At 49.9% G+C, this 17,006-nt stretch overlaps 1 protein-coding gene across 1 annotated transcript in view; it reads right to left on the minus strand.

The window, feature by feature from the left end:
* PCNX2 (pecanex 2) overlaps positions 1–17,006 on the minus strand; it is a 215,149-nt gene that overhangs the window by 140,695 nt on the left and 57,448 nt on the right. Inside the window, exons 13-15 of the mRNA XM_054576753.1 lie at positions 14,197–14,368; positions 8,328–8,438; positions 7,084–7,175 (exon numbers count right to left, since the gene is read on the minus strand). Coding sequence (XP_054432728.1) covers positions 7,084–7,175; positions 8,328–8,438; positions 14,197–14,368 — 375 coding nt within the window. The remainder of the gene's footprint in view (positions 1–7,083; positions 7,176–8,327; positions 8,439–14,196; positions 14,369–17,006) is intronic.

Genomic DNA, 17,006 nt, shown 5'->3' on the forward strand with positions numbered 1-17,006 from the left:
GCCCACTTCCACCTGGTAAAAAGCATGTTCCATCACTTCGGTAAACCCCAGAGGCTCTGACTGTTCATTCCCATCAGAGTTAGAAATGTGCCCACAAAATGGCATCTCCTCACTCCGAGCTAGCAGCTACTTAGACACCTACAGCCACGGAAAGGAAATGAAACCAACAAGCCTCAACCCAGGGTGAAAAGGCAGACTGTATCCTTGGGCCGGCTCTGATCGGTCGGTCCTGGCTGCCTGGAGTACTGTTGGCGCATCTGAGGCCCTAGCGACCTCGGTGCATAAAAAAATGCGATGATCAACTAGCAATGCCTGGCCTGGGGAGGGAGGTGGACTTCTGGGGGTGAGGAAATGAAAGACACCTGCCCCATCACTAGGTAAAAACAAAACAAAACAAAACAAAACAAAAAAGCCAAACACTGTCTTGAATACCAGATTCTTCAAGGGTTTCCAACCCACCCCCACCCCCACCCCAAGGATTTTGTAAGAAAAAGTCATTTCACAATCCCAGGAGCGTGCATTACTTTTGATAATACTTGAGCTGGTCATCATGAGCCTTCGGCACTTGTCAAATGAAATGGGTTTTTCAGAGCCTACGACTTCACCTGCGGAAATCAATCTAAGAAGCCCCCCGAGTTGTTGCGCGGTGGAGAGCGTGCCGAGGATGGAAGAACAGTCTGTCTTCCACGGATTCAACCATGATTCCGTTACCCGTGAGTTCCTTTTCACTATCAGATGACTCTTATCTGCAGAAGACTATGAGAGCTGAGACCGCAGCTCACGTGCGCCCAGGATTAGAATGAGTAGATGCCATTTCGCAGAGAGACAGTGTGGAGAACGCGGCTCACAGAACCGGGAAGGGGGTTTGGTCTGACCACTCGCAGAGTCACTTGGGAGGTCAGCTGGTGGGAAGTTTTATTTTTAATCCTCACCCAAAGATGTGTTTACTCATTTTAGAGAAAGAGGAAGGGGGAGAGAGGGAGAAACATCAATGTGAGAGAGAAACGTCAATCAGTTGCCTCCCATACGTGTCCCCACCAGGGATTGAACCCACAACCCAGGCATGTGACCTAACCAGGATCAAACCCACAACCCTTTGGTGCATGGGACGATGCTCCAACCGACTTGGCCACCCGGCCAAGGTAGTTGGTGGCACTTTCTCCGGTCTTTGTTTCCATCATCTCTCAACCACCTAGGGCCGATGACTTCTTTTTCTATAAGATTTTGTCATGGAAACATGCCCACTGGATCAAAAACATACTTTTTTAGCTTTGCATTCAAAATTGTCCATAATTTGATGAATCCTGCACAGATAGCCAATCTTCTGTCTCATTTACCATTTTGGTTGGTTAATTTCCTTACCATCTCCTCTGCCTGTCATGGCCCTTTGTCCCCAACTCTGGGGAAAATGTCTCACGTGCTTGACTGTACTTCCTATGGCGAAGTTCTCAGCCTGATGACAAAACATTTGAAGGCTGGGCTGGAAACCACCTCCTCTGACCGGGTTCTCTTTTCTGACCACCCACAGCATCTCATCGTCTTCGAGGAACGTTAAACTCCTGAGGAGAAAGAGCTGACTTTTTCTCCTTTTGTATCTCTCTAGTACATGGCAGTCATTCCCAAACAAATAAATGTGTGTTGACTATCAGCAAATGGGGACTTTTCAGCTTCTCAGTTACAGGAAACTTGTACCAACCAGAGAAAATCATATTTACATCAGATGCTGTTTGCAAGTCGGGGATGCAAAGAAAGGGGAAGAGAGGGACGCCCTGGTCAAAGTACGGTGAAGAACACAGGAGACTGGGTCCCTGCCTCCCTAAAGGCAAATCCACGGTGGGAGCCAGCGAAAGCACTTCTGCACAAGCCACAGGCTCTGGGGACTTTATGCCACATCTGATCTTACAGACGAGATGAGTCTGAAAGAAGGTTTTGTGGTTTGACACACGACCCCATTCCCACTGTCCACTGGAGAGAGGGGGGTACACTGATCTTGCCCGTGAACACCTGCAGGCATCACCTAGATCCGAGGCTGGAGGGCTGGAATCGAGGCCGGCCACAGCCGGGCAGAGAGCACACCTGGGCTTGCATATCTGTCGACTGGCAGTATGTGGAGACCCCCACTGTTTTGGAGGCAGCAGGTTTTCTTTGGTCAGCTCCTGGGCAAGAAGCTAGAACAAAGAGAGAGAGAGAGAGCGAGCGAGAGAAAAAGGGAGCGAGAGAGACCCATTGTCTCTTCCTCATCTTATAAGAGAACACTAATCCTATCATAAGGGCTCCACCCTCATGACCTCACCTAAAACTGTTTCTCTCCCAAAGGCCTCATCTCCAAACAGTATCATGCTGGGAGTTAGGGTCTCAACAAATGAATTTGCAGGGAGTGGGGGCACAATTGAATCCACAGCGGTTCCTGAGAAGTCAGATGTAACTCTAATCTGCTCCTCTATAGGTAAGGTGTTTTCTCCCTCTGGTTGCTTCAATATTTTTTACCTTTGCGTTTTAGCAGTTTAAATATGATATCCATAGGCGTAGTTCTCTGGCATTTATCCCGCTCAGTGTTCCCTGAGTTTCCTGGATCCATGGTTTGGTGTCTGTTGTTAATTAAGAGAAATTCTCGGTCATTATTGCTCCAAATATGTCTCCGTTTGTCCTTCCTTTTCCTCTGGTATGCTTAGTACACATGTTACACCGTTTGCAGTTGTCCTACAGGTCTTGGATATCTTTTTTCTCTCAACCTTTTTTTTTTATTTTTGCTTTTCCACTCTCGAAGTTTCTACTGACATATCCTTAAGCTCAGAATTCTTTCCTCAGCTAAATCCAGTCCACTCATGAGCACATCAGTGGCATGCTTCAGTTTTGTTTTGGTGTTTTCAATCTCCAGCACTGCCTTTTGGTTCCTTCTCACGATCCGTCTCTCTGCTTGTATTGTGTGTCATTCACCTCTTCCTGCACGCTGCCCCCTTTATCCATTAGAGCCTTAACACACCGTCACCGGTGCTTTCAGGTAGAAGTCTGATAGTTCCCACATCCCTGCCTCTTCTCAGCCTGGTTCCATGCCTACTCCGACTTTCCAAACTGTGTTTTCTGCCTTGTAAACTCCATGTGATTTTTTTTTCTTGACAGCCAGGCAGGATGTCTTGGGTCAAAGGAACTGTGCTAACGGGGCCGTTAGTAATGGGGCGTTCAGGTGCGGGGGAGACGTCCTCCAGGTGCTGGTTGGTCCCAGAGCGAGCCTGTGACTGTCACAGTGCTCTGAGTGCCCCCATCAAGGGCACGGAATGACCAGAAGGCACTGGGCTACAGTTGGGCGTTTCCCCTCCTCCAGGTCGGTTGCGCCCTGAAAGACATCCCAGAGGATGAGGTTCTGGCATAATTTTGTGGGCAGGCCCGGTGAAGAACAGCACACCTCACTGTAGGGGTTTCCACGTGGCTCCTCTCCCCTCCTCCTCCTGAAGGGGCTTCCCTCTGATTCTCACGGCGAGAACGGGGTGAGCTCTCGGAGGTGAAGCGCACAGAAGTGTGGGCCCTCTGATGACTGGGGCCCCCTGGCGCTACTCCCTCCCAGCCTCGTCCTCCTGCGTCTCCTGTGATTCATCAGTGATGGCTCAGGTTTTCCTGCCCGGGCTGTCCCTGCAGAGGCGGCTGCTCCTGGGAGTCGTGATTCTCTGTGTCAACCTGTCGGTCCCTCCAGCTTGGGGGAAGCTATTTGTGCTGCTCCCTCACGTCTCCAATGCAAGGACAGCGGTGATTTTTCAGTCTGTTCAGCTATTTCCTTATTATTAACAGGGAGTGATAACTGCCAAAGTCCTTAAATACAAGACCAGAAGCCGGAAGCCAGTAACTGAATTTTGACAAAATTCCCAAGACAATTCAATGAGGAAGGTGAGTTTTTTCAATGGTTGTGCCACTGAATCTCAACCTACTTCACATCACACACAAAAATCAACTCAAAATGGATCAGAGATCTAATCTAAGAGCCACAGCAATAAAACTTCCAGGAAAAAATATTTGTGAACTTTTATTAGGTAAATGTTTTTCAAATAGGACGTAAAATATACAAACCATAAAATAAAAAAAAAATGGTAATTTGTACTTTGTTATATTTAAAAACTTCTGCTCTTAAAAAAATGTTGCCCTGGCCAGCGTGGCTCAGTTGGTTGGAGCACCATCCCATAAACCAAAAGGTTGCGGGTTTTATTCCCAGGCGGGGTGTGTACAAGAGGCAACTAATTGGTGTTTCCCTCTCCCATTAATGCTTCTCTCTCTCTCTTCTCCTTGCTCCCTTCCCCTCTCTCTAAAACCAATAAGCATGTCTTTGGGTGAGGATAAAAACAGATAAATTGAAAAACACTGCTAATGAAATGGAAAGACATGCCAAAGACTGGAAAAATACATGTGTGATATATACTTGATAAAGAACTTGTATCCAGAATGTGTAAAAATCTCTTATATCTCCATAATAAGAACACATAATGCAATTTTCAAATGGGCAATATTTTAACATATGTTTCACCAGTGAAGATGCACACATGGTAAGCAAGCCGTTCAACAGCAGTCATTATTAGAGAAATGCAAATTAAAACCACAATTAGGCATTAGTATATACCAGAAGGGCTACTGTTTTAAAATCGAAAATATTATGCTAGAAAAGATTTGGAACACTTAGGAATCCCAGAGATTACTAGGCGCAAGAAAAACGGTACAGGCTCTTCTGACAAGTTAGGCAGCTTGTTATAAACTTAAATATACATTTACCATTTCATCCAGCAATCCCACTCCTAGTTAGGACTCAAGATATAGGAAGAAATATACCCACCCTGATACCTACACACACACGTTTAAGAGAAACAAACCATCAAGTCAAGCACCGGTGCGGCTGGGCCTCATAAGCATCACGCTAAGTGAAAGAAGCCAGACTCAAAAAGCCAGAGACTACACGATCCCATTGACTTGACCGTCCAGAACAGGCAAACCGTGATGACAGAAAGCAGACGGTGGCCGCAGGCACTCGGGCATGGGGAGAGGCACGAAGGGAAGCCGGGGGTGGCAGGGGCGTCCTCTCTCACGACCGCGGCGGCGCTTACTCAGCCGTGTACAGCCATTGGAGCTCATGAATGTTACAGCACAAAGTGGATTTTTAGAGGCTATACACGCAGAAATCAGATCAGTGCTGGCCAGAGACAGGGGTGGGGGACGAGGCTGACCCCACAGGGGCGCCAGGGGACCTCTGAGTTGGTGGAAACGTTCTACAACTTGATGGTGGAGTTGATTACATGACTGCGTACACGTATCAAAACTTACCAAACTCCGCGTGCCAAAAAGATGGATTTTGCAATATATAAACCACGTTTCAATCAACCAACTTTAAAAAAAAAATGAATGAAAAATACATATATAAACAAACAAGCAACACTGGAACAAACAGGACAATATACGAAAGGCCCTGCAAGGAAAAGCTTGTGACCCCCAAATTTTAAAGGCAGCATTTGACCTGAAGGCTATCACTAGGAAGAGGTCCTCAGAGGGCAAGGACTCAGGAAATACCCGTCCAAGTCCTTCTCCTAAATGGAACACCAGGATCCTGTGTCAGAATAAAGGAGGAATGCCAGATACACCTTTCAAGCAGGTAATTGTCCTACACAAGACTGTATAGATGTGGTAACAAACTGAGCACCAGCGTTGTGCTCTGGATGAAGGAGCTCTCCTCCGCTCCTGCTTTCCCTTCATCTGAGAGAAAATGTCTCTTCGGAAGGGGAGGAGGCGGGAGGGAGGGGACCTGCCTCCGATCACTACGCAGAGTAACTCCACGGGGCCGCACGGGGAGAAAACAGTGCAGAATTCCTTGTCTTCCGTGAACGGGAAATACACTATCATGCTCTTGCCAGTGGCACTGACGAGTTTAATAAGATTTTAAGTTAATATTTTTTAAAAATTAGTTAAGAAATGTCATGCGATGTACAGCATATTTTAAAACCCTTTGGAACATATATTAGTTTTAGTTACTCTTTTGCAATTTAATTTTTATGTTATCCAAGAGGTACCTACCTGTGGTTTAAAACATGGAATTCAAGGTGTCTACAAAGTCAAGAAATCTGTGTAATTTCACTGGTTGATGTTTTTACGGATGGGAGAGGGCCCGGAGGACCCCGCGGGAGCCGCTGTTTTCTGGGCTTGCGGCTGGCTCTCGGCTCCCGCCCGCTGGAGCTCGGCAGTGGCCCTCTGCCCGCGCGTCCCGCCGACCCTGCTCCCTGCCAGCAATGACTCTCAGCTGCTTCCCTTCACCACATACCTCCAGGTTTTCAGATAACATGCTTGTTTTGTTATTTCTCTACTTTTTTCCATTTCCGATAGTACTTGCTCACTTTCCAATATAGAAGACGAGACTAAGGCCTCCCTCACGCCCACTCACACACACACACACACACACACACACACACACACTTCACCTCCCCTCCCCCTTCTTCCGTGATCGGTAGGACTATTATTCAGATCGTTATAAACACCGAGTATGATTCACAGCTCAGTCATGCAGGTAAATGAGGTACATTTCTTTTCTGCTGCAACTTTTTGTTTCCCTACAGCGAATGCTTGTCTTGTTTTTCACCGCCTCGCCGTCCCTCGCTGACAGCAAGGTTTCAGCTTCCCCATCTGGATAAGCCTGGGGCCCATCTGCTCGCTCGATTCTAAAGTTTCATTCTGTTACAGCCTCTCCAGTCTCTCTGTCCCTCCACAGAGCTTTCTGCACCGTGACCGCTTTATCGTCTTTTGATGGTATTTCAGAAGGAAGTGAAGGCAAACCCACAGTCCCACGGACCACCACGGACGGCGGGAGGCTTCCCAGTGTCCTCAAGTGACCGGGCCAGAGAGACACCAGTCTGGAGAGGCCAGGCCAGTGGGCTTTGTGCGCCAGGGCGAAGCAGGTACCTGAACGTGCCTTCTAACCCCGCCGAGGTCTCCCCGGCAGGCCCTGCTCCTCCCGATGCGCTCAGGTCCGTTTCTCTTACAGCTGGAGAAACCCTGTTGACTTGGGACACTGGCTGATGGAACGAACGCGAGGAGCGGGCTGAGGGCCGTCCGCACACCTACCTTCACGGCGCTGAAGCAGAGCATGTGGAGCGCGGCGGCGACAGCGGCACTCCGGGCCACGCTGGCAACGGCCGACGTCATCCCAGAAACGGCTGGAACACAAACAGCAGCAGGTCCTCTCTAGCCTGGCGGCCCTCACAACCAGTTAGTGTGGTCGGAACATGAGGGAAGGCCGCAGCGTTCGAACAGGAAACGCCTGGGGCAGGGGCCAGGACTAAGTGAACAGGCCCTGGGTGACCATCAGGGAGAGAGGGAGACTGACCATTATTCAACTCAAAATTCAGGAGGAAAGAATTCGGGAAAGAGCCGTGCGCACATTCTGCGGAGACGCGTCAGCGGGGAGGGAAGGAGGGAGGCCTCCTTGCTTACGGCTGAAACCTGCGGCCACGACAAAGACCCTGGGCAGGGATTTCAACAGAAGAAAGAGGAGAGACAGAGACAGGGACAGGGGCAGGGACAGAGACAGAGACAGAGAGAGCAACAGAGACAGATGCGGGGTGGGGGAGAGAGAGGGGCAGGCACAGTGGCAGAGAGACGCGGAACAAGGGCTCCTGGGGTGTGTGCGCGCGTGTGTGTGAGGTGGAGGTAACACTGCTGGTCACCGGCCACGCTCCGGTGCTCTAAGGACAGGATTTCACTTCACCCTTGGAGCAGCCTTATGAGAGCTGCGTGTTCATCTCCGTTTACAGGAGAGTCAGCTTTAAAGTTAAACAATCTGTCAAGTCGCCACGTGAGCGTCAGGTGTGCGGTCGGCCACTGTGCTCTGAATCCCAACTGCTAGGCCAGGAGAGTCACAGGGGCGGTGTGGGGACACAGGCCACCTGTCCGCACAGATACACACAAACACACACGTGCAATGTCACGTTCACAGGCTCACGGTCACACACGCTCCCAGACACGATCCAATGCGCGCGCACACTCTCACATCCCTCACACCCATTAACACACACTCAGACACGCGGTTTTTGCGAGCAATGGTCAGAAAGGCCCCAACCTGTTCCAACGCTCCGAGAGTCTACCCTTCCGTCTCTTCGCTTGTCTTTACTGAGCAAGGAAGGCCCCTTTCAGTTCAGCTGAATGAGTCCAGACGGGCCACCATCCGCCCTACGGACCCGACCTGACGCAGTTTCAGCGCCCAGGACAAAGAAAACCCACGCGGCCAGGCTCCCATTCCGGCCCGAGGCTCTTCGGCCCTCATCTGAAGTTGAGACCCCTTTGCAGGAAGAGGAGGAAGCAGGACTTACCAGAACCTCCAAAAAACAGCATATCGACTTGTTCCAGAAGATAAATGCAGAAGGTGTTGATCTGCGGGAAGAGCCCGAGGAGGGACACGGCGGGGAAGCAATATAAAAATACTGGAAGTGAACAGACAGAAGGCGCTGTGAGTGCGCGGGGGCCGCCCCCCGCCGCCTACCGCAGCCCACCCCCCTGCCAGGACGCCGGCGGGCAGGCTGGAGGCTGAGCCGAAAACGTGCCGGCGGCAGTGCCGGGGAGCTGCTCGGAGGCCTGGGCCGAGGACGGGACACGGGCGGGCCTAGGCCAGAGCAGCGATCTCCACATGCTGAGAGCGGCTGGTCTTCGTTCGCAAGGGAAGGCGTGGGCTTGAGGCAGGTGAGGGTGGGGGACAGGGGCTGGGGAAATGACAGGGACATGCAAAACCCAAGGGCGGCAGGGAGGGGAACGCGTCCTGCGTGGAAGGGGCTGCGACAATCGGAACCCAGGGGCTCCTCGCTTTGTGCGCCTGTCCCCTTGAGTCCTCGGGTTGCTGAGAGTCCTAAACACGCCAAACGCCGCCTGGAGACCCAGAGGGCGTCACGACTCCAGACTCCGCGGGGAGCCCGGGAGACGGCGACCGACCGAGACACTCCACACACCGACCGTGGGACCCTGACGGGCCCGTGTCTCAGTGAACCCGTCACCTGGGGGATGAAGGTGGCTCTGCCACCTCCCCAAACCGTCACAGCGCAATTGGGTAAAACATCCATGTGCTACAAGTCCACGCTTCACGGAGACCTGTTCAAGGAATTAAAATGGAGCAGACCTGCATTTTACAGCAACTTCCCTACCATTCTCTCTCTCTCAATTCTATTTACGTTGGGTTTCACAGAATCACACAGAAACTCGCCTTAGCAATGCTATAATCCATCTGTCTTCCTCGCTGTCTCAGTGCGTTGGGCGGAATGTCAATGAGGCTTGTACTCGTAATCCTTAATAAAACTACGGAAATTTTATTTGAAACCTGATACGTCCAAACATTAGAACTATGTCCTGACACTACTCACGAACCACAGCCAGCAGTGGGAATGGGCGGGGGGTGGGGTGTGTGGTTCAGTTATTGCTGAAAAATCAGAAACACAAACTTTCCATGGTGAAATTGTAGAAATGAGAGATTTACGTCTCATTCTCTTGCTAATACTGGGTTGAAAGTAAGTATAGGACAAATCCCTCTACAACAGCACCAAGGACCTGTTCCAACTTTGCGAAAGTACAACGTGATGTAATGAACGTCGCTATAATAAATGGGCCTTCGCTTGGGACTGGAGTCATATTTTGTTATGCACGGTGAACACATTGTAATGTTTTCTGTGTCAAGACTTCAACTGCAGGCATGGGCCATATAATGAAATATTGGTCAACAAAGGACCACATATAGGACAGCGGAATATCACCCAGCCATGGCGTGCAGTAAGCAAGCAGCACCTGACTGTACAGGGTGGAGCAAAAGTAGGTTTACAGTTGTTCGTATGGAAAATAATATAGTAATTAATAAATAATAATACAAGAATAAACTGTGTTTTGGTTACTCACGACCATAAACCTACTTTTGCCCCACGTTGTATATTGTAAAAACCTACAGCATCTGCAAATAATGCACTTCTCAAAGGAGACAACAAGATACAAAGGTCGATCTGCTAGACGTAACTGTAGAAAACACAATTTCTTTTGTCAATTTTTGTGAACAGAACTCAGAGATATAAAAGGAAAGATAGAAGAAATAAACATTTAATTATAGTACATAATAGTTGTGAGCATCACAGTTTTAATCTGCATCATCTCAAGCTGACTGACAAGTATTTCTTCTCCTCACTTTGGGACAGGGGACCCAGCAATGAGGAGTAGGCGCTATGCCCACTCCTTCCAGGCCAGGAGGCGGGCAGAGGGCGGTGCGAGGGGACCTTATCTGTTTACCTTCTCAGGTGCTGCGTGTGTTACAAAAACCACACTGAGATCGAAGGACTACAGGAAAAAACATGGGTGTGATACAATATTCGAGGCAGTGACGTACTGGAACCTGTTCCGCAAACCATGGGCCTAGACGGTTCTCCATACGAAATGCGTTAGGCAATGAAACCAACGCCAGCGGGGAACCTGAGGACGATGGCACAGGGACAACGAAATGGTGAGAGACACCGGGAGACACCGGGAAGCCCCGCAGAGGAGGTCCCGGCTGTGCGATCGGACCTGGGGCCTAGTGAAACCCCCCGGGAGCGGGAGCAGCCACCGGGGCGCCCGGGTGACCCACCAGGGCTCCGGGATGTCAGAGGAGGAGGCTCCAGGCCTGAACAGCAAAGCCGGGGGCAGAAGGGGCAGCAGGTGCAGTCGGGCTGCGGTTCACGTGCAGGAAAACGCAGCCAAAGCTTGTGTGGCCTTCGTGGGGAGACTGGAAAGTGATACGTGGAGTTGCTGAAATGATTTTGTCCTTTTTTTCCCAAAGAAAAAACAAAAAAAGGCCTTGGGGTTGTTGGCAATTTTCCCTGTAACCAGACTTTTTTTTTCTCTCAGCCTACGGCTGAGAGGGTCTGTAATTGTCCCTCACTTCTCCCCTACTTCTCCTTTTCCCTAGTAATTACCAAAAATGCAGCACTCCTGGCAGGGTTCCACTTATTTTCCATAAAAATTTATAAATAAAAATGTTGTAACTTGCTCATTTCCTTTGTTGAATGTGAATAATAATATTCATTATCATACTCACAGCTTTGGGGTAAAAGCGTGCAGACTTAAAATAACACGGGAGTAGAAGCCAAGCCTATGGAGTTGATGTGACCGTACACACTGCGTGTCTCCAATGGGCCACACCTGCCTATGAGCTCCTTGTCCTGACATCAACGTCTGAGCCCAGAAAACAAGCCTTTACACACGACATAGGACTGAGGGCTCGGTGTGCAGCGCGGCGACCCCGTCCCAGTCACTGTTTCCAAAACCTCCACTTATCTCCAACGATCTCATTATTGAAGCTGCACCATTGTAGGCCGGGGGCTGTGGTCCTGAGGCCTAAAACCAAAAACTCTCAGATCTGGAAAGGACCCGAAGGCCATTTGATATAGAGCCTCTGCAGGGCACAGCACCGGCTGACAGCTCCTGGCTCTCCCATCTCGCCTGGACTCTTCCCTGGTCAGCAAAGTCCTTGCTTCACCGGGCAAGCCCTGATGCTCCTGGACAGCCCTAGACCAAACCCCGTTCGGCCTTTCTCACAGCGAGTTGCAATCCACCTACTGCTTGCCGGGGCTTTTGGCAGACAACCACCCTTCTAACCCTTCCATCTGGCAGCCTTTTAACCATCTGAAGCCTCTGTGGGTATCTCTAGCACCCAAGCGTTTCTGCTTTTGGGTGGACACCCCCAATCCTTTGCCCCCTGCCGGCCCCGGGTAGCTCACGTGGCCTCAGGGCACGCTAGCTTTGCCACATCCTTTTGAAATACAATGCTAAGAAGACCTCTTGGCTTTGTCATCCAGAGTGTAATTACAAAGCTAGTCTGACTCGTGGGCTTTTGAAGTGAGGCAAATGGAAAGTAGTACAATCTCAGCCAGGGGTCTGTGGTCTCCTGATGCAGCCCAGGACTCGGGCGCTGACTATGAAGGCCTTTCACTTCACCCTGGAAGGAAACGTAGAGAATCTTCCTTATAACGACAGCAGTGCACAGAGCAGGTCTAAAAATATATTTGAGGGACTGTAAAAAAAAAAGAAATCATGGAAGAATGTTTCTCTCCATGTTTCTACTTCCTTAATCCATTGCCCAGCCTGGGAAGGGTCTTCTTGTGCCAATTCTGCCCCATGTTTCTCACATGTTGTCCTGGTACTTTCCTCCTTGTGTTCTATTGTTCTGTCTAATCTGACGTCCCCGCCCTGTCTCTCGGACGCGCCTGTCCTTGGTTACCTGTGACAGCAGCTTCTCCATCTCCCCACCTGCCCACTCTCCACCTGACGCATTCGGCACCCCTGGAGGTCCTCACTCGCTCCCTGCCCCTCGTCCTCGGCCGTCTCCCCCCTCGGACAGGCTGATGGGGCTGAGCAGACAGCAAGGGCGGCATGGGTAACAGAAGGGTCACCAACAGGCAGGGGAGGGAGGCGTGCGGGGTCGGGACCGGCAGCTCTGGCCACTCAAACTCTGGCCCCTTCACGGCAGCTGAGCTCAGCAGCAGGAGGCGCAAGCAAGCTCAGGAGAAGGTAAAAGCGACTGGAAGTCTTTCTTGGCATGTGAGTGAGTGAGTGAGTGAGTGAGTGTGTGTGTGTGTGTGTGTTTGCTCCAACCAAGAGAATTTCAACCCCTACACTAACCCTAAGCCTAACCCTAATGATCCCCAGTTGGGGCGTGTACAGGAGGCAACCCGCTGATTTCTCTCTCTCTCCCCCCGCCCCATCCTTCTCTTTCCCTCTCTCTCTCTCTCTCTCCCCCCCCCGCCCCTACTTTCTTCTTCTCTAAAATCAACAAACGTATATCCTTGGGTAAGAATTAAATTAAAAAGTAAATAAATAAAATATAAAAGTAAAGTGAAAAGTATCGGGCCGGGTAGAAGTATATTCTTGAGCAAGAGGGCACTGCCTGGGAATCTAATCATGGGATCAGTTCCCGTATCTTTCTAACATGTTTCCTTTCCCAGCTGAGCTTGGAGATTCTCTGAAGCCTGGTGCCCAGCCCTCTGGTAGTAAGAACTGCTCTGCTCCTTACATGATGTAATAGCGAGGTGCTGAGGATACAGACAAAGGTGGGCTTGGGTGGGCTGGGTAGTAAATATTTTGCCATCGACACAGCACGAACGGGGAGCCGGTACTCAGAAAGGGGAGGCAGAGGGTGGAGTGTCTACTATAGTGTTCACCCCCAGCAGGGACTCGAAGAAACCTCACACCACACCTGGGTCCTCCCATCCCACTGGGGAGATTCAGGGAGCTGTCGTGGGGGGGTGGGAAAAATGAGCAGGGGACCCACGGCTTTCACAGTCTCCTCTGGGCAAGGCTTCCAGCTGGCAAGCAGCGGGCCCAGGGCTGGCCTCTGGATACAGCCTCCCTGTATCGGCCCCTTAGGTCCGTGTGACCCCAGTTAGCGTGTATGTAGCTCTCTGGGTGTCATCAGAAGAATCCTCAGAGCTGTGGGCCAACACCAAAGTGGTCTCTTTGCCTTCTGACGGCAAGGATAGCTCATCCCTGGTGTCAGGCACTGTTCTACGTGTTAAAATAGACTAACTCATCTAAAACTTGCAACAATCTCTGAAGCGGGTACTGTTTTTGTCTTCACGTTACAGATGAACTTTGCTCAAGGTCACACAGCTAGGACAGTGGCAGGGCTGGAATGCAAACGGCCAGCCGTCTGGTGGGAGGCTGGGCTCTGGACCATTCCCCGCGCAGGTCTCTTGTGTGAGCGGAGCACTGTGCATCGGACTTGGCCTGGCCCTTAGGGCCAGTGAAGCGCAGCAGTGAAAGGCTGGTGACCAGCCTGTCCGGGACTCTCCTGGGACTGAGAACCATGCCCGCGCAGGTGTTTCTGAGCATCTGTGCCGTGTGGCTGGGGTTGTGGCTGGGACTGTAGCTGCCACCCAGATGGAAGAGCCAGCCCCTTCCGGGGAGCCCCACGGACACCCCTCAGCAGCCAGTTTTCAGACGTTACGGCGCTGTGACTTCTCCGTGATGCATGTCAAAACCCTTTAGAGCAATCCCGTCCCGGATGTCCTGGGCTCCGGTGCCAGACTGCCTCCCGGCGGCGGGCCAGCCATGAGGGAACGGTACCTCTCCCCACCCAGCAGCCAAGCCGGGGCTCCTCCACGTAGGGATTCGGAAGATAACGCGAGGGCCAGGCCTCTCCCCGCCGCGTCCTTGCCCACGTCCCCAACATGAACTCACCTATCAGGAGGTCCCGGGCTGCCTGCAGCGACCCCGGGGAGAAGAGCCGCAGGCCATACACGGTGTGCGTGGCAGGGCGCCAGGCTTCGGCCTCTGCGTCAAGAAGCAAAATAAGGCCACACAGCACACAGAAATAGACTGGTCTGCTGTATGTAATGATTTGGTTGTGTCCCTAGAAAACAAACACAATTTCTGAATGGTACCTTTCACTTTGGTTAAATGACAAAATCCTTATAGCCAATAATTTATGCCATATAAGACAGCTTATACCATAAACCTCATTCTCTCCCCTCCCTTATCATAATTCATACACACAAAATACCAGGAAAAGAAAAGAGACTGATGCTTATTCTGTCAAATAAAAATGAGAATATCAAACTCTCAGACTCAGCAAACTTACCTGAAATTTTAATTACCATCTTTGGATACAATCTACACCTAGTTCAGTGCTTCCTTCCCCAACAGCGAAACTTCGATTTGCATTGTTCGTTTCATGTGCAGAACTAATTTAAACCATTATTTGCCCTGCATGGTTTAAATTGAGCTTTGCTAGTAATAAGAAGTAGAATTGCTAAGTTGTGGGTTTTTGTTTCCTCATGGCATTGAAAGCAAGACAATACAGGTACAAGTTATACCTGCAGAGATCGCAGAAAATGTCCTAGTGTGGCACAGTGGAATAACACAATTTTATAAAACTTGCTATTTATATACTTTCCTTGGAGGAGGCCCCAAAAGTTAACACATCTTATCTTAGTCCTCAAAATATTGTTCTGAAAAGTAGAAACAGTTTTTATTTTTCTTCTTTGGAAGGGCAGAAAAATTAAAAAGGTGAAGGCATTAGCCAAAGAACATAGATGCATGATGCATGACACAGGACAGAGACAACAGCGTGGTGACGGCCCCGGGGAACAGGGGGGTGGGGGCTGAGTGGAGGTGGGCACAGGGGGGAGATCAGCGCATCTGTAACAGCGTTAATAAAAATAAAGTTACCAAAAAAAAAGATACAACATCAACTTTCCAGGGCGAGAGCCAAGGAAGAACTTACATCTCACAAATCAATGCACGATACACGAGGTTAAAAAAAAGTGTGAGTTAGGGAGAGAATGTCTTTGCATCCATGGACTACTTTGAGGATAAAAAAGTCAAGATTGAAGAGATATGGTTTCAGATGTGAATTTTTAGTCAGGGCCTTGAACGTGTTATATTTAGAAAGGCAATTTAAATTGCCATCACTTTTTATAATGGAAACAGCCCTATTCTGATACCGTCTTTTAATAGGAAGGAAACAGGCCGTCCACAGGGGCTGGTGGTGCTTGGCCCTGAGTCCGGGCGCAGCCTTCAAGGAATATTTGCACTCTCATGAAATTTCCTTTTGAATCCAACTAGGTCATAGATTAATGGGTATGGGAATACTTTCTTTGCATTAAAAAATTGAAACTAAAGCCCAAGTTAAATTTTAATGCATTTCTTATCAAGCGAATAGCAAAGTAAATTAGTTGGTCCAGAACTGTTCAGTATACAAACACACAAGCATAGGAGATGTTTCTTCAAATTGACACAGTTTAAAAAACAATTAAATAGCTGTCTCCCACTTGTCCTGATTCTTCTTTTTACTAAAAGCTTACAAACAGGCTTTCTAGGAGCTGCAAGTCTTTGGCCTTGAACAAGTTTTAGACATCATCTTAGATCTGCCAAGTCACACTTTATTTATTGGGTGTTGGAACACTTGCCTCGTACTTGTAATTTACAAGACAGAACCTAAGGCTCCCTTAGAAAGAGCCCGCCCTCACCGCACGCTCAGCCCCTTCGCTTCCCGTGCACACCCAGGGTCCCCAAACAATTCTAAGAATATCGCTAATACTGGCGTGTAAGTCATCTTTATCTGCCTTGGTTCCCAAGGATACCTACGAATAAAGTTTCCCTCTTCTCTGGTTCTCTCCTTCGCAGATGAATCAATCATCCAAAGCCCCCAGGACTGATTTTTTTTTTTTTTCAAGAGAAAAATTCCACTCGCTCTTCCTGGTAAAGTCTGATCATAATCTTTTAAAAAAATCCTCACCCAAGGATATGTTTATTGATTTTATAGAGAAAGGAAGGGGCGGGCCAGGGAGCAGAGAGAGAGAGAGAGAGAGAGAGAGAAACATCTATTGATAACGCACCCCAACTGGGGATCAAACCCACAACACAGGCATGCACCCTGACTGGCAATCAAAGCCACAGCCTTTGATGTACTGAATGATGCTCCAACCCACTGAGCCACCGGCCAGGGCCTGATCATAATCCTTTAAAACTTACCCAACTATTTCCCATCTGTTTTTAACCTTGAAGTGCACTGGGGAGCACCAATGATTTCATCTGGGGGGACCCTGGAGACTGTTTCACAAGAGCTGATCTAAACGTGCTTTTGGGCTTCCACGGCCCAGCCGACCGCCAATACTGTGGCCGCCTAGACTGGGAGAGGTGAGAGAGTCTCTGCAAACCTCCCGGGCCCTCCCGGGGCAGGGGTCCTGCGGCGAAGGGACCAGGCCCTTCTCATCACAAGGGAGTGGGCTGGTCAAATGCTTCAAGTTTGTTAAAAAAAAAAAAATAAATAAACAAAAGGTTTTTATTATCAGGAGACGGGGTGCCCGAGGGAAGCTTAGAGGGCCCAGCGCCTGGAGTGCAGCTGGGCCTCCTGGGTGACTGACGGGGCTGTGCGCAGCCGGCCGCGCGTCCCCACCCGTGGCCGGTGGCTTCCCGCTTCCTCAGCGCGCAGGGCATCCAAAGGCGGCCGGATGCCAAGCGGGTGTGCGCATGTTCCCAGCCAGCCT

This window comes from Pteronotus mesoamericanus, unplaced genomic scaffold (assembly GCF_021234165.1).
Source record: "Pteronotus mesoamericanus isolate MK-2021 breed Mesoamerican mustached bat unplaced genomic scaffold, CSHL_Meso_final contig_347, whole genome shotgun sequence".
Classification (NCBI taxonomy): domain Eukaryota; kingdom Metazoa; phylum Chordata; class Mammalia; order Chiroptera; family Mormoopidae; genus Pteronotus; species Pteronotus mesoamericanus.